This window comes from Cololabis saira, chromosome 3, assembly GCF_033807715.1.
Source record: "Cololabis saira isolate AMF1-May2022 chromosome 3, fColSai1.1, whole genome shotgun sequence".
In the NCBI taxonomy this organism is placed as follows: Eukaryota; Metazoa; Chordata; class Actinopteri; order Beloniformes; family Belonidae; genus Cololabis; species Cololabis saira.
This window is the reverse complement of record NC_084589.1, coordinates 38,701,464-38,719,691: the sequence shown is the minus strand read 5'-3', so window position 1 is coordinate 38,719,691 and position 18,228 is coordinate 38,701,464. Positions and strand designations below refer to the sequence as shown.

General features: G+C 40.2%; 1 protein-coding gene across 1 annotated transcript in view; it reads left to right on the top strand.

Moving 5' to 3' along the window:
- Nucleotides 1-18,228, top strand: part of LOC133439349 (raftlin-like) — a 205,955-nt gene that overhangs the window by 145,730 nt on the left and 41,997 nt on the right. The window contains exon 6 of the mRNA XM_061717474.1: nt 1,900-2,103. Coding sequence (XP_061573458.1) covers nt 1,900-2,103 — 204 coding nt within the window. The remainder of the gene's footprint in view (nt 1-1,899; nt 2,104-18,228) is intronic.

Sequence of the window (18,228 nt, the reverse complement as noted above, 5' to 3'; positions counted from 1 at the left end):
TTTTGTGGACTTTGGGACTAGTTAGTAGTCGTGTCAATCCTTAAAAGCACTGGAGTCAATCCTCCAATAGTGTAGAAATAGCAGTAGTGCAGTCGCCACACATATCTGATCTCAGCTGATGGATGGAAACATTTATAGTGAGTTCAACATCATCATCCACTTCTCTGTGTTATTGTGCTGCAGTTGAATACAAGCTCATATGGAAACTAGCTGAACCAGGATGGAGCTGATGTTCTACAATCACGCAGGATCCAGAAATAACTAGATTTGTTTTTTGGTCTCGGTCTTGAGCTGAACTAGTCTTGGTCTTGATCCTCTCTGGTCTTGGTGGTGTCTTGGTCTCGGTTAGGCCTGTGTTGAAAAAAACGATTTCCCAATTCTAAATCGATACTCATATTAATTCCTAAAAATCGATTCATATGTCTAAAGTTCGATTTTCTTTTCTTTTTTTTTTGGGGGGGGGGGGTGTTTCTTTTCTTTTATTTATTTATGTATTATTTTTTTTCATCTTTACATTACAACTTTTGGTTATTTTTTTGTTTATCCCCAAAAAAGGAATGTTTTGTTGGACACGAGAATAACTGTTGCCATGTTTTTGCCTTTAAATATGTTTAACGGTATGAAAACTATGAATTATAATTGCATAAATTGTCTATATTTCATTACTTTATACACTGTCTTGGGGTTACATTTGCAAAAAATGCAAAAAAAAACAAATTCTCAAAAATTAAAAACCAAAATAGACCGAAAATGGAACAAATAAAAACGGAATGTGGGAAAAATTAAAACCAATTTCATCCGTCTCTGTTTCCTCCCTGGATCTGTTTGATAATTCTGCCCCACATGATGTTTCTGAAAGCAGTTCTATCAGCATTCTGGGAGCTGATTGGTCCTTACAGCATCATTAGCTGAATCTCAATATAATACCAGTATTAATATGTTGCATAACTACAGTCATATAATTCATGCAACAACTCAAAAAACAGTTTTAATAACACTAACCCAAATCAATATCGGAATCGAATCGAATCGGATCAAATCAAATCTTGATAATCGATTCTGAATCTTAAGAATCGGAATCAAATCGATTCTTGACATTTGAATCGATCCCAAGCCCTAGTCTCGGTTTAGGCCGTCTTGACTACAAGTCTAGTCTCCTCCTCTGAAAAACATGATGCAGGATGGAAAAAAACAAACTACACTCTGTAATATCCACATACTTAAGGATTAAGAAAATACTTTCATAAGCATTGTTGCTCATCCCCCAAGAGTCCCTCCAGTCACCTCCAGCCATCCCAGCCAGCTTTCTTTTCCCCCTTCTCTCTCTCCACAACAGCATACAAACGTTGTTTACTGAGCCTCTTATTTGATGTTAACCAGACTTACATAAGAAAACTAAATTGGCTGGAAAACATCAAAGCTTGCAACTGTTATTTGCAGTTAATGCGCGTTGTCCACAAACAACTTGGCAAGCTTTTCTTGGAAAAACACTTGTTGACCATTAACATAATGAGTAACTGAGGTTCTCTGGCGCTTATTTTACAATAAAGAAGTTGTTTATTACCAATTTAGTTCTGAAAACATTTGGAAAGTTGGGATCCGTATCATGGAGAAATGTTAATTCCTGCATTTTCTTTTTCCGAGTGATTCAGGGCTTGTCTTTGAATTGCAAAAAAAGTGAAACTGCTTTTTTCTGAGCCAACCGTTTACCGAGTCGTTTCAGAGAGCTCCTGGCAGCTGAGCGTCTTCCCTCCCAGCGAGCCAAATCACACTTTGGCATGTGTCCAAGGTGCAGCAGTAGTTTATTTATCATCGAGTAAAACCTGAGAGGTCCACAGAGGCTACATCTGTACCGCTGCATCTCATAACCCAGCTTTGGTTTATGTCTGGCCTCTTCAGGGGTGGAGCTGCTGGCCCTGTTTAACCACCCGCCGGTCCGGGAGAGCCAGGCCAAGTACTACACCGTCAAGGTGCCGCTGCGCGTTCAGAACTGCGAGGACGGCATCAAGGGGGTGGAGGCCAACTGGTTGGATCACATGACCCAGCACTTCAACAACGGAGCCTCGCTGGTGGACGGATACTTCCACCTGGGCAACGTGAACGGTAAGAAAGCTTGACTGGTATTTCTCTCTCACTATTGCTGATAAATGGCGCTTTTACACTAGTACCTACTCTGCTCGCTAGACTCGGTTTGATGCTTTTCCACTAGGGGTCTAACGTGCCGAGTAGATACTGTTCTGTATCTACTCTGCCGAGGTTCTAAGCGGCTGAGTCGGCTGTTTCTGACATCATCACACTACAGGCCACCGATTGGTCGGGGGGTTGGAGTCAGACGTCTGAGTCAGGAGGCAGAAATAAGCGAAAGAGCGACTCTGACGGCTTCTTGTTCAATTTATTCGACCAGCAATGACAGCGCAAAAGTCTGTTTCCTAATCCAACTCTGAGGTGCAGATGTTCATAAAGCTGGTGGCTGAGGAGAAAATTAAAAAGGGATCTAGACGAGCGATAAGCAACGACCGGATCTACCAGGAGCTCTGTCACTTCATAGCTGCTCGTGGCTACCAACGGACTTTTCAGCAGCGCAGATACGAGCTAAAAAAAATTAAAAAGCGTTGCCGTTTGAAGCTTCTGTCACTCTCATTTTTTAACTTGATATCGAACACAAACCACAGATCCAGCAGCACATCTATCATCTCCTCCAGGTTCTACATCTTTAGTGTTGTTGTCTTCTTCGTTTAGATCATACAATCAAATAAGTCACAGCAGCTTCGCTCCAACCTCCTACTTCTGCTCCAGGTGCTGAATTGTAGTGGAAAAGAAACTTGGCCGAGTTGAGACGAGCCGAGCTGAGTTGAGTAGAGCCGAGTAGATACTAGTGGAAAAGCGCCATTAGTCAGTTTCTTTCACTTCACTTTCACAAGAGTCAAACTGTCGATGCAGATTCTGGACTCACTTTGACCTCTTTAATATTAAAGCCCGTGGTGCACTCTGCCCCGTGTGCTAGTTATTATGCATCACTTTACATTCATTTCCCTCCAGAAAATTTGAAAAATACCTGACACATAAACCACTTTCATAGTACGCCTGTATCAGGAAGAGGTTCAGTCCTGCAGGATGGGATGGATTGAGACTCGACGACCGGAAAAGTCATGACGGTCGAGGTTAAAATGCAAACCTCAGGGAAGGCTGGTTCCTGATATGCTGCAGTGCAGTACAGCATGTTCTCCTGCTGCCTGTGTGCATTTTCTCTGGGTGTCAGCTGGAATAGGCTTCACCCCCCCCTCTGACTCTCCACAGGATCAAATACATGTAATAAGGCTGGCACTATGGTCACATTTCTGCCAGCAAAAACAAGTTCTCACGCAGGTTTTAAACACCTTTTTACCAAACTGTTTTGGTCCTTTGACTGACACAGATGGTGCAACCTCCCTGCCAACTCCACTCGTTGTTGTGTAGGCAGTTTCTTCTGTTTTTTCTCACTAAGATATGTCTCACAGCCAAGTGTACGCCGAAATGCTGCCCTGTATTTGTAAGCGTAGATGTGATTGAACAAACCAAAGCTAATCCAGGAACTGCCAGGTACTTCAACCTCGGTAAGACGCATCCTCGAAGTCTGCAGCATAAGAGCCGGGTCATGCTTTCAAGGTCTTCAAGTGTGTGAAGCTCAAATATGCTCATACCGCAACTATGCATGAACCAGGAATGAAACAGACATAAAGCAGTCGTTAGTCATAAGGAGTATGTGCTAATGAGATAGTAGTCCTGAACATACCAAGTGGTGTTTCTGGGGGAGATCCACATCATGACCTCGGATACGGTGGACCTCATCACTCATCAGCTCAACGTAAAAGCGTACCGTATTTTCCGCACTATAAGGCACTTAAAACCTTAATTTTTCTCATAAATCAGCAGTGCGCCCCATAATCAAGTGCGTCTTATGTATGAATTTTGTTGTGGTCACTGACCTTGAAGCAGTTTTATGTGGAACACTGAGCTCAGAAATCTGTCAAAGTGTTTTAGTGACTTTGGTAGCAACGAAGCCGCTTGATTGATGGTCGGACCGTTCAGACACATTAAAGTCGGTCCTTGGTTGGATACGGGTTGCAATGTCAGACAGCGTTAGATAACTAATATGTAGCGCTGACAACCAACCATCATCCAACATCTAGTCCATGTTTCCTTACTGTAATTAGACTTCAACATTAGGTTTTTAGAGTAAACCCAATTTTCAAATCTATATCATAATCCAATTATAATCAAATGTTGGAATACAACGTTGTTCCAACCTCACACTAACTTCAGGTGTCCACTATCTATTACTGATAATGATGAATCAGAGAACAGGACGTAGTACGACACTTACCTCCACTTTTTATTTGTGGATTTGTGGAAGATGAATGATTTAAAATGTGAGTTTATTTTTCTGTTTTAGTTACAACAGTACGATATTCTGAGTTATTGTGAACAAGTTGAATAAAGTTCGACTTATCAGACTGTTTTGCTTCGCTTTATATACGCTTTATCATGCGCCTTATAACCCGGTGCACCTTATGTCTGAAAATAGACCCGTTCATTGATATCACCCCTTATAATGTGGTGGTAATGGTCCCCGAATTACGGTACAAAACCCATGAGGCCACAGAGAAAAATGGGTTCTGGGTGCTGGGCGTACTGTTGGTGTACTGTGATTACTCGTTTGTGTCAGCGAAAGGTTTTTTTTTTTTGGGGGGGGGGGGGGTTAATAAAAAGGGCAATAAAACAAAAAAAAAACTTCAACTTCTCTTCACTTTTCAGCGTAAACACTGACAATGTTTTTCAGTTTATTCAGTCATCTCTGTGAATGAAGACCTAAAAGGTTTTCTGGAAGGTCCCATGATGTTCTTCTCCTTAGATTCAGAGGTTGGTAATCCACTTAAACCGTAATAGTTTGCAGACGGTCTCGCTGTCATTTTAAGGGTCACGATTGCTTTAGCGGTAAATCAAAGGTTTGAAAGAGCCAGTGAGTTTCTTCTGCAATTTTTCAAACATGCTGCACACAGAAAAAACAAGATTTAGGCTGCTGAACTAACTGATTTATGTTTTTTTTTTCTTTTGGAAATTTGGTGACTGACAGGCGCTATGTTTTGGCTCAGGACCTCCCAGATGGTTTAATGCAATGGTTCTTAACCCTTTTGGGTCCTGGATATTAGACCTTGTAAAGTCTTTTTGCTGTCTGTTTTCTTTTTCTTTTCTAATGGCTCAGAGTCTGCTATGTTTGGAAACAAGCGGCCTTTACTTTTATTACGAGTCATCATCGTCTACTCCTTTTTTCTTCTTCTTCTTTGTGTTACTGTGCTCATCGTGTTTTCTTTTTTTGTTTTTTTCAACATTATTGAAATTTCCAGCGCTAACTTGAACTTTGCAAGTTAATGAGCATTCCCCCAACAGCTTCCTGCAAATATTTCACAATAAAAGCATCTTAAAAAAGTGTCATGCAGTAACTTCAACAATCTAAACGGGTGAAAGATTTCTTATTAAAATAAAATGAATTACAATTGTAAAGAGTAAAAGAAGGTCATGTGACCCTCTGTAGTTTACTGTAAAGGTCTGGGTCACATTTGAGTGAAATAATGATCTATTTCCATAAATGTCAGATGATCTTTCTTTTAAATATATATTTTATTATCACAAACCCCTTGCAATTAAACCACGGACCACCAGGGGTCCGCGGACCCCCTGTTGAGAATCACTGGTTTAATGTAGTCAATTCGCTGACTGAAATGTCCCTGTGGAGAGTCTTGATTAAAACATTACTAACAACAACATGAAAATCACCCCCGTTTTTAAAGTTAGCAGCTAACGTACCAATCTAGTAATCTTACAAACATTATACCTGCTGAACTTTAGAAAAGTGTAGTTTGCTCACAAAATTAGAAGATAGTTTGCTACTCCTCAACTGAATAAGAACAAAGAAATATTCAGAATTTCGTGTAAAAATTGAGCCACAAAATACTCTTTTTCAAAGTCCAATTGCTTTGAAGTGTATTTTGGTGAAATGGGACACATTTGTGTCTTAGATTATTCAAACCTGTACCACTTTCTTTGCGTGCATGATTCGGTGAATCTTCAGTGGTCACGGTGTCCTTTTATAAAGAACAAAAGAATTGCTAATTACTTCTCTGGTGAGCGGTGCAGCTGATCATAGAGCTGCTCGGTATCCTTTTTTAAACTGTTTCTTGTTGGCTCTTTCCTCTCCCATTAGACCCCAGCGGCTCTGACACCAGAGAAATAAGCCAGCCTGAGTAAATAAGAGTCATAATTCATTAATCCGGGGAAGTGAACGCCTCAGCAGCCCCGAAACACAGATAATTAACCTGATAACAAATTAGTGCCTCCTTACATATTTAATGTCCTGAGAATGGAGTAATGAAGTGTATTATTATGATTCAATTTTTCTGCATATTAGGGTCCTCAAACATACTTTGCATTTTTTATGTGCTACTAAGATATGCATCTCTTGAGCAGGAAAATTACTGGGCAGGATGGAGTGCGAGTCGGCTGCAATTTGATGCACTTCGCCTTGACTTCACTTTCACAGCTTAATATCCACCACTCTGCAAAAAATAAATAATAAAATAAATGAAAAAAAGGCGACTTGACAGAGGTGAATGTCGTACTTTTCGTATTTCGGTCTCTCGAGAGCGGCTGGCAGTATGACATCAAAGCCGCATCCCATTTGTTTGTCAGCAGCTAATTATATCAAACAGTGGAGCAGCTCAGGGCTTCAGAATCGGTACCCACGACCGCAGCCTCCATATTTAGCAGCGTCTTTGAGTCAAGTTTCTGAATTCATGATGAGACACCGTTACATGCTACAGGAGGTCATCTCGGTCTCGGAAACATCAAGGTTGTGTTTGACAGCAACTCAGCGCTCTGAAAGACACGCACTGGCAGATTTGCAGTTGGATGGGAGATGGCAGTGACTGTGACAGCCCAGATTTGCCGTACAGAGCGAGCAGCTTGTCATGTATTGACAGATCCGTGGGCTGTCTAATGAGTGTAATTGTGCTTTTTCAACACCGACCTCCTGTGTGGTTTTTCGGTTTTATCATACGCTTGTGTGGCTTCTACAATATTTATTATTCAATCACGAGAAGCGTAGCTGAGCCATCCTGATTTTTATCACCTCCATGCCTGTCTGAATTCTGATGACTCTGGCGATAGCTCGGCTTTGCCTGTAGCAGAGTGAGATTGACATTTATGATTTTCTCTTTAATGTAATGTGAGCGGGTAGCCATGAAATTTCAGATATTTCACCAGGGGGCCCTCAAGACAAACCCGTATTCTTTTGACAACAGTGCATTCCCTTTCTATCTGGCGGGTTCATGAGCGGATCCTTGCACAGCTTACCCACAAACCTCAGCTGGACTTTATAGTCTTAATAAAACAGGGACAAATAGGCATTCTGAGTGTGATGATTAACACTCGGCCCAACATGGATGATGAAAAATATAGATGAAAAGGAGCCCTGGATAGCGGGCCCCATTTATAGAGGCTATAGTCCTCGTGCGGGCAGTCCCGGCCTGTCGCTCTATACCAGGGGTCGGCAACCCAAAATGTTAAAAGAGCCATATTGGACCAAAAACACAAAAAACAAATATGTCTGGAGCCGCAAAAAATGAAAAGTGTTGTAGGTATAAGCCTTAGAATGAAGGCAACACATGCTTTTTTTTATCATTATGCACTTCGAGAAAAAAGTCGAAATGTCGAGAAAAAAGTCGAAATGTCGAGAAAAGTCAAAATTTCGTGAAAAAAGTCAAAATGTTGAGAAAAAAGTCGAAATGTCGAGAAAAATGTCAAAATTTCGTGAAAAAAGTTGAAATGTTGAGAAAAAAGTCAAAATGTCGAGAAAAAAGTCAAAATGTCGAGAAAAAAGTCAAAATGTCGAGATTAAAAAAGGAAAAAAGAAAAAAACAGAAAAGGAAAAAAAAGAAAGAAAGAAAGAAAGGGAAAAAAAGAAGAAAAAAAAGGGAAAAAAAGAAAAAAAAAGGAAAAAAAAAAGGTCAAACATTTTTGAAAAAGCTCCAGGGAGCCACTAGGGTGGCGCTAAAGAGCCGCGTGTTGCTGATCCCTGCTCTATACTGTAATGTTTCCCCCTCTCTCTCTACCCATTTCTACCTACTTTCTAAATAAAGGTCACTACTCCCACAAAAACCTTAAAATATGTATATATATATATATATATATATATATATATATATATATATATATATACATACATTAGGGCTGCGTTAACGCATTAACTTAACATCCTCTTAACGGCGACAATTTTTTTAACGCACGGTTAACACGCAGGATAAAAAAAAAGTGCATTATATAATTTCTGGTGGTCGACGGCACCTGTAGCTTGAAGAAAACTTTGCGTGAACTTTTGAAAAGCGAGGAAAGATGGAGAATAAAAAGGGACTTTTGAACGGCTAGTTCACTTTCAAAAAGATGCCAGATGGTTCGCTGGACAAGACTGAAGTTATTTGCATGTACTCTCGATTTGAAATGAATTACCATCGAAGTACGTTGAGTCTCAAATACTGTACCACTTGCAAGCCAAACACACGACCGATGCAGAGAGCGCACCCCCCCCTTGTCAAAAGCAGACAACGCTCGATACGAGTTTAGGAGAAGGGGATATTTTTTGAGCTTTTTATTTTCCACCATATGAGGTTAGACATAATTACATGGAAAATTTAACTGACCAATGCACTTCTTGCATACTTCTTCAAGCATAGTTGCCCTTTCTCATGTTGTTAACAGTATTAAGAACAAAAAAAAATACCTTAAAGGAGCATGAGGCTCCTTTTAAGAAATGAGACTCTCTAGCGCCACCCTTCACCACGACGGCCGTCGGGGGTACTGCAGCCAACAGTAAAGCCGGCACGGGAGAACGGGGAGAACGCGCATGCAGCGCCATTTGACGTCACATCCGCAAGACAGCGCGGGAAATTCGGCCCCCGAATTGCAGCACATTTTGCAGCACACAGCCTGTTCAAGGCAACGGAGAGATACACTAGAGGGCTCATTCTTTTTGGTTTGGAACTCTTCATCTGACATTATTACTAGAAAACTTAAAAGGTATACACATTTTTTTCATAAATCCTGCCTCAATCCTGCCTCAAGCTCCTTTTAAGGTAATTTAGAACAGCAAAAAATGTGTGAATAAATGTGCGATTATTATGCGATTATCGCGAGTTAACTATGGATAACATGCGATTAATCGCGATTAAAACAATTCATTGTTTGACAGCAAACATCTGGATCCAAGCAGATTCATGTTGGTGGCTACTCACACTATAATTAAACAAACAATTTTAACGCTTTGAAGATTTAAGTTCTTCTTTTATGGAATCCTGGACTCTGAAACATCGGGATAAGCGGCCTCCCACCAGTTTTTGGAAAGTGGAAAGTGTTTTTTTCACTGGAAAATGGCAGGAATGGGTTGTGTGATCCAAACGCTTTCAGATAATCGGGGGGATGAATTTTCATTTGAGTCTACACAGCTCTTGATATGTGAGACAAAAAGTAATTTTTTTCTTAGTGGCACCATGGGGAGGCGTATTGAGATGACTTTAACTTCTGACAACTTGCTTCCAGCTTCTTTAAGCTCTTCTCTGGTGCCTTGCTCGGGGGCAAATAACATCAAGATGAGACAAGAACATAGTTGCCATGGAAGCTGACCAGCGGGGCTTCTGTGTGATCTGAAGCACAACAGAAAGTACAGATTTCCCATCAAGCTTCATTTCATTGCAAACATGGTTATGCTGTGTGTCAGCAGCAACCATTACTTAATAAACCCACGTTCACAATTTTTCATCCACATGCCGTTGCTATGGAAGGGCAATAATTTAGCAGTTGACTGATATTAATTATCCCTTCAACTCCAAGCATTTGAAGCTTAAATTGTACACAGTAACATAATTTTTAATCAACTTGAAAGCCCCCAGAGGGTTGCAGATCTAAATCATAATTTTGGGGGCTGGGGGATAATGGATGATATGGCCAATATTCAATATTAATATTATGCTCATCAGATTTAACTTTAAGTATTTTAGAAATATATTTAAGGTAATCAAATCAATTCAGAACCAACATACTGGAAAATCAAACGTGTGCTCGTCCAGGAATAACGGGCTTCCAGGGGAGCTAATGAGGTCTACATTTACTGTCTGTACGTCTCAGCTCTAACGTTCCTGTTAATATACATGATAAATTAGGCTGGGGAATCACGTTTTCCCTCCATGTGTGGGTTATCTGCTGATATCGTTCTATGGATCAAAGACGTGTATTAGGGTTGGAGATTCTTGGGTGTTTTCACACCAGGGCTATTGAGGTTGAGCTAAAGGAGACAAAAGTTCAGTTCACCTGAGTCAGTGTGAACACAGCAACCGCTCTCCAGTATGCACCAAAACAACATCACCGAGATCCCTTTGACGGCTTAGCCTAGAAATACAGACGTAGATACGCCTGGCTACCATCCGTTGGAGCTCATTAAATGTACCCAAAAGGCATGGGGAGCCAGTGAAGACAGTCTCTGAGCAAAAAAGGACTAAAGCTCCTTTAATCAATTTCCCTTCGGGGATTAATAAAGTTCTATTGAATTTCTGCGGCTTAAACTATAACAAAACACTTCGCCTTTAACATCGAGGATGCATCACTAATAGTTTCTGTTTTTGGTAGTAAATATTTTTGCAGAATCTTGCAGAAATCACTGACATTTTTGCTTTATTTTAGAGAAACTAATATCAAGGGGAGCACGCCCGCCGATAGGGGGGGACAAACAGGTCTGTTGTCCCGGGCCCAGGGTAGGTGGGGGGGGCAGAACTGAAAAAAGATGTTTCAAAATATGCCTTTTTGTGGAAAAAATATGTACTATTTGAGTTACATAAAAGCTTGTTATTTGTTTTCTTCCTAATTGTCCTTGTGGTCAAGAACCCCCAACACAAAAATGGTTTGGCCGCTGATCAAAATTTGATGTTATCATTTAATTCAAACATTAGAATGGTCAAAATGTCCGGTCAGCACAAGTCCGGTGCTCAGAAAAGAAGAGAAAAGAGAAGAAGAGAAGAAGAAAATAGAGGCCTCAGAGATTCTCTACACAAATATTTTAAAAAGGGTGGTGACGGTGAAGCTGGAATTAATAAAGTCAGCGTAGAGCAAGGTAAGAAACAGCGCAGCCAACATTTACCAACCTTGTAACTTAACCTAACTGGCTAGCTCTAATGTTAACGTCCATTAGCTTATATAAGCGTATAAAAACCTGAAGAGCAGAGGGAGAGGAGAGGAAGAGGGAGAAGGAGAGATCCGGGCGCAGGGGGCCCATCTTAGATTATTTTGTCCGGGACCCAGGCAAGACTGTCAGCTGGCCTGAAGGGGAGTATAGTGGGGAGTTTTTCTGGTCTTTTTTTTTACATTTCATCATTTAGCAAGAGCATAAATGACTGAAACTTGAGACGTATTATAGGGATATATAGGAAATAGTTTCATGTTATTGATAAAAATGAAAATTCACTGGGCAGAAACTATGATAGAGACATTTGAAGCGATCACAATTGTGTTAATCAAGTGACAGCAGTCATCTTAGTTATCTAGAAGATATTTAACGTAGATCTGATGGAGGCAGCAGTTTCCCTCCTCCACAAGTCGAGGAAGTGCTGTGGCAGTTTCTTTCCCAGCAGCCATCGACACTCACTTACATGGAGAGCTCGCTACTGTTCGATTCGTGGTTGTGGTTTTTGAATTAGTGTTTTCTGTGTACACGCTTGTGTTTGTGGTTTGTGGTTCATTGGTCCCGTCTTGCGGTGTGATGAGCTCTGCAGGCTACTGTAAACGGGGTTTGACAGAACAGCGTGTGTGCTTTACCTCTGAGTCACAGTCAGAGGTCAGTTTCTGCAACGGTTTTCTTTAAGCGCACCCAATTAAAACCATGCAGCTGAGCGTGTTTGCTCATGGGCATGAATGCAAGTGCTGCGCCCTGGAGGTTTAAGGGACGCCACTCAAAAGCTCGGAGCCAACTCAGCCTCGGAAACATGAGCTGAACTCAGTGTCAGTGTACACTTGGTTTCACCTTGTTTTCAATTAACTGACAGAAAAATGATGGAGTTAGACTTACTTTACTGTCATGAGTACTTGGAGACACCTCTGCTATGCTGGAACCTCAGCAGGCACACATTTGACCCGAGGTAGATATCTAATTTGAATATCTAGTGTCTCTAGAATAGTTTGGCACGCAGCATAGCTCCAAAAGCCTGCAGTCATTTCAGAACAACAAAGACGGGGAATCTCAACGAGAAGCTCTTCCTGGAAACGGCCACAATCAGCTCAAGTCTTCACTGATTGGTCAAATTCCTGGAGGCTTTCTTTTTGGATGGGCGGGGCTAATCTCTCAGCAGCCACCACAGTCCATTTTGCCAGTCAGCTGCACACATTGTGTTGTTAAACCCAGTGAGGCCCCAATCGAAATGTTATTTTGAGGCCCCCCACCCCACCCCATACCCTCACACCTTTCCCCATCACAAATGTATCATATGTACAAAATTAGCATAACTTAACTTAACTTGACAACCTTTATCAATAATAACAAATGTACTGTAGGAGGGGTGTTTCTAGACCCCTGGGGGCCCTGGGCAAGAGAGACCATGGGCCCCCCAAAATCATGATGAATGAAGTCCAGGACCACAGATCAGTAACGAAATGTGTTATTAAACAATTAACATAGTTAGTTAGTTAGTTAGTGATTTATTCCGAACATGCAAATTATATATAACGTAAATATGAACAAGTAAAACAGAAATAATAATACAAAATGGCCGATCAAGACAATTTTACAAAACAAAACAAAATAAAACAAAAAAAACAGCATAAAACAAAAAAACAGCACAGTAATTTCACTTGCATGTCCGAAAAGGGGTGGGAAGAAGTATAACTTATAAACATATAAAATAAGTAATAAATAACATAACTATCTTAATTCAAACTTTACATACCCACTAACGTATTATCTGGCTTTGAATGTGTTTAGAAGAAAATGGCTGTATTCACTTTACACAGACTTTAATGTGCAGTAAACGAGTTTGGGATATAAAGTGGCAGGCTGCACTACTTTTTTATAATGTAACTCTCATAGCTTACACATTCCCACTTACCACTGTCACCTTCTTTCTTTTGATCCTCTTCTTGTTTTTTTTCTTTTCGTGTGCCCAGAGGAAAATGTTCACTTCATTTTTTTCAAATTATGAACCACTATTGCCGCACATCAATGGCTAGTACAGGGGGTCATTGCAGTGTCTACGGGGGTTTCAAGTTGCGTCGCTGATATGGAGCGATATCAGCCGTCTGTCGGGGCCCCCCTACTATCAACTAGCCAGGGACAACTTGGAAAGGGCCCCATGAGGGGGGTTTCTGATGCGTTGCCGTCAGAGGTGTCAAAAGTATTCACATTCATTACTCAGGTAGAAGTATAGATACTAGAGTTTAAAAATACTCCTGTAGAAGTTGAAGTATCAACTCAAGTTTTTTACTCAAGTAAAAGTATAAAAGTACTGGTTTCAAAACTACTTAAAGTATAAAAGTAAAAGTAATGTAAGGGGGAAAAAAGCCATTAAGGACAAAAGCCATTGAAAATGAATGCATCTTAGTATAATGCAAATATATTAAAGAACCATATATGTGTACTATTGAGCATTAACATGTGTTTCAGAGAGCAGGAGATATGATGACTAGTTGCGTATAAGTATTGTAATGGTGCAAAAAGTCAAACTTCAGAGGCATGTTATCATTTATCCTAACCTTTATTGGAATGTACATCCAAGTTTATTTGCAGGAATCTGAGGGAACGGATGTAAGAACAAAACTGGATAAGAACGTGTGCCAGAACCACAACCAAATTCACTCTATCCGGATGGAGCAATTTAACTGGATAGTTTTTTTTTTAAAGGCCGAAATGAAATAGAGTAACAAGGCTGTTTTTAAAATGTAAGGAGTAAAAAGTACAGATAATTGCGTGAAAAAGTAAAAGTAAAAAGTCGTCTGAAAAATAATTACTCCAGTGAAGTATAGATAACCAAAATTTCTACTTAAGTAAGGTAACGAAGTATTTGTACTTCGTTACTTGACACCTCTGGTTGCCGTTTCAGCGTGTAAAGCAGTTCCAGTGTTGTTGACGTCAGCCGTCCCTCGGGGCCCCCTTCAGCTCGGGGCCCTAGGCTATTGCTTGCGTTATCTGCCTCTTCGCGGCCCCTCTGGTTAAACCTACATTTTCAGTATGTTCACTAAGTGGCCTCAACATCTCAAGTCCTTCTTACACACAGGCCAGAATTTAACTCAGAATAAAAGTGGACATCATACGAGCCACAACAACTGCTGCTGCAGTTGGAGCTCTATGTTGTAGATATTCATCTCATTATCTGGTGTTGTGTAACATTACTGATTACTGATGTATCTGTGCTTTTTTATCGACGTGTCCATGCTAATTGCTTGTGGATGTGCGCCGCCTGCAGAACCGGGCCACATGAGGACATTCAGCCTCTAAAACACCGTAGAGACGCAGCAGAAGAGCAATCTGAAAACCAAATACTGTGCATAGGATTAATGCGACATGTGTTTGCCTTCTCTCTCTCTCTCTCTTTCTCTGAGCCTGCAGTCATGTCTAAGATAATTCATCATAATAGCACCGTTCAGATAAGTCAGAAACATGGACAAGCATAATATTGCCACTGTAAGCGCTTGTAAGGAAAAAAAGCACTGTATTGTAAAGTTGCAGGAATGTGAAAGACACGCATAATTTCATGGCAGTAATCTTGCAAATGGATGAAGCATAAATGCCTTCCATAGCTGTAGGAAGGCACATTTGTCACCCTCAATATCTTTGTGTCACTTGTATTTTTATATACTTCCTGCCTCAGCATTTAATTTGAGACACAAAAAATAGTCATATTTTGGAAGTGCTTGGTTATAAACATGCAGATTTCCTCAAATAAATTCAAACCAAAGTAAAAAATAGTATGCATTAGCAAACGCCGCCTGCTGTCTGGTCACCGTCTTCTGTTCCAACCAGCTGAAGTTTGCCCGGCAACCCGCAGGTTCCCGCCTGCCAGCTGCCGAACATCTGGCTCCGCAGGGAAGGGCCACGTCCAATCTACACTCATTAGCCTGCCGCACATCCTCCTTGCCCCGTGCCTGTGTGCGTGTCCACTCGTCCCGTTTGAAATATAGATGAGCTGTCAGCGGCCGGGTCTCCAGCTGTCTGAGGCGGCGCCTGGCATCCATGTTTAAATCATGGCACCAGACATGACCGGGGGGGCAGGGTCACTTCCCATCTCGCCAGCGATCAACTGGACTTAAACATCCAGTTCCTGGTGTGTGAGAATGAAGCAGGTAGCCTTGCTGTTGATATTTATAGTTTTATCTACCCTGGCACAAACACCTTTGAACAGGACAACAGCCGGCATCACGGGTGCGTTATGTTCGCTGGTTGAATGTGTGAACAAATGAGAATCACTGCCGCTTTATTTAGTTCTTAGCTGTTAGTTCATGTTGAACATGTTCAAAGCTGTTGAGAAAAAGAGCTTTTGAAGCCTCTGGACATAAAATATGTATCGTAAAAGTAAAGAAGACACGTGAGTTAGCCATTTTAACACTACAGTGGATTATGCTGAGACCTCCAGTGGATCTGGATGTTTGGGCCAAAGTGATATTTCAGTTTTTCTTTTTTAATAAATTAGAAAAAAATTCTACATTTCAGTTTTTTTCTGTCAAGATGGGGAGCTGAGTGTACATTAATGAGAAATAAAATTAACTTTTTTTTATTTTAGCAAATGGCTGCAGTGAAACAAAGAGGGAAACATTTAAAGAGATCTGAATACTCTCCTTATACCACCTGGTAAAAGTAAGGTAACGGTGTACATCTCAACAGTAATTCCTTGTTCAAATGCTTTGTGAACCAAAAGAAAGAAAGAAAACGAAGCTGAGACAGTAAATCTCCTTACGAATGTTATATTTATTACACGTTGACAAAAAACCCTTTTACAGTGACACAGTAGCACTGCACAAAAGCACAAGGATAAACATCAGATTTATTAGTGACAGTAAAATACCACGATTTATGCGCCAAAGGGGAAGGAAAAATAGTAAAGAGATCACAAAAGGATTTAATTTATTTCTCCAAGACAACAATGAGATCAGTGTGATACCAAACGGATAACAAATGGCTTATTTCTCCTGTTTTATTTATTGTTTGTTATTGTTTTTTGCTCTTTCTGAGGTGTAAAAGAGATTTCCTTTGGCTCTGAAATACTTCTCAACTTTCCCAACTCCTTTAAATCTATACGCCTCAGCCTGCTTTCTATTTTAATTTGAATTATGGATCTCACTCTGGACTGGAGAGGGTTTATGAATTTGCACAGGTTTTACAAAATCCCAATTACATGTAAACAACACTGCAAAATCTCATTTCTACGAAAGCAAAAATCTTGTGAATCTGATGAAGGCGAAAGGAATCGCTGAAACATGTCAGGTATTAAAAGAAAAAACCTTAATATTCTTGTCCAATAAAAAGAATCATCAATTTAAAAAATAAAAAAAAGCCTTTTTCAAAGAAAATTAGAAAGCTATTTTAAGAATTCTAGTCAAAAAACTTTTCTTACCCTATTGGTAAAGATATTTTTGACTAGATTTCTAGAAAGGGACTGTTTTTGCAGTGAAGTGTCTGATTATGAACTTAAGTGGACATTAATATACTGACTTAACTTTTATACCCTTGTTAATGATAAAAGAAATGGTGCCTTTTTGTTGTTTGCATTGCTCAAAGCCGACAATTACAGACCAAAAGTAGTCAAATATTCTCCCTGGGTTTATCAATTTGAGGATATGTTGGGGTTACGCTATATTGGCTGTTTCCGTTGTGGATAAAGACGTAGTTTATACCGGCTGCAGCTCTGTTTAATGTTTGTCATTCTTGAGCTCACAGTGACGGCGGTTCAGTAAAATGTAATTGTTCGATCACATTAGTGACAACCAACTTGGGGATTTGTGACTAACTGGACGTCAAAATGAACGATCATTGTGTTCTGCATATTGATTTTGGCATAGATCTTACGTCGGATGCTGTTCTTGACACAACGCTGCCCATTCATCCGGGCACAGCACCGGCACTATGAAAACATATGATCCTTTACTCTGTATCGGCTGGGTTGACCCCTTCATGGCTGCTGTTTCGGATGTAAAAAAAAAATCCCTTGAAATATTTATTTTGATCCCAAATGCTGCCACCAGCGGATGGATTTGTACCAGTAGTAGAGATAACCGTGTCTCCTATTTATGCCTCTCAGTAAGATTTAGAGGGGAATTTATCACATGGAAAAGCACTTAAACTTTCAGTCATCCAGGTCATGATAATCCTTGAAGGCATGAATCAAGGCAGTTTGACCTCCTTTTCTTGGTTCTTAAGGATGTTTCCTCTTCCAGCTAGGAAGCTTCTTCAGTTCAAACTGACTGGTGAAGAGTTCTTAGCCTATAGGTTTGTAAAATGTCCAGTTTGACTCAAACAATCTGTCATCCCAGTGTCTCTAAATCAGTGACGTGCAGTGAGGTTCATGGTTGGTGAGGAACTGGCTCCTTTAGTGTCAGATTTACAAATATATGAACCAAAAACGGTAGCTTATTCAATTGACTACTGGTTATTTCATATCTCATCAGCATTCTTCACAAAAAAACACACGGGCACACACACGCACGTGCGCACACACGGTACATATTACAGATACGTAAAGGTAAGAAAAAATGTGCATTTGCCTTACACCCTCCACGTGTTGGCCATCGCAATTCCATAATTCATACAACATAAATGAGAGTATAGACTGGTGTACAAAACCACAGATTTAAATTTTGACCTTTATTGAAATATTCAGTTGTTTTTAATTTAATACAGATTGCTCAACAAAAAGCATGAAAAGAAAAACAAAGAATATTTTATTTAAGGCCAAAATTTCGTTTTTAAATATTCGATTGTATTTTTCTTAGTCTAATCTCTTTTTTATAAGATTGAAATTAAAAGTGTTTGTACCCGTTGACTCACATATGCCCCCTTCAGTGAGGCAGAGTATTGTCTTCCTCACCCTGTGCCTTTTTCACTGCGGTTTTATTTCCCATCAGCAAAACGAAATATGTCACTAACAAACATTAAACTTTAATGGTTAAAGA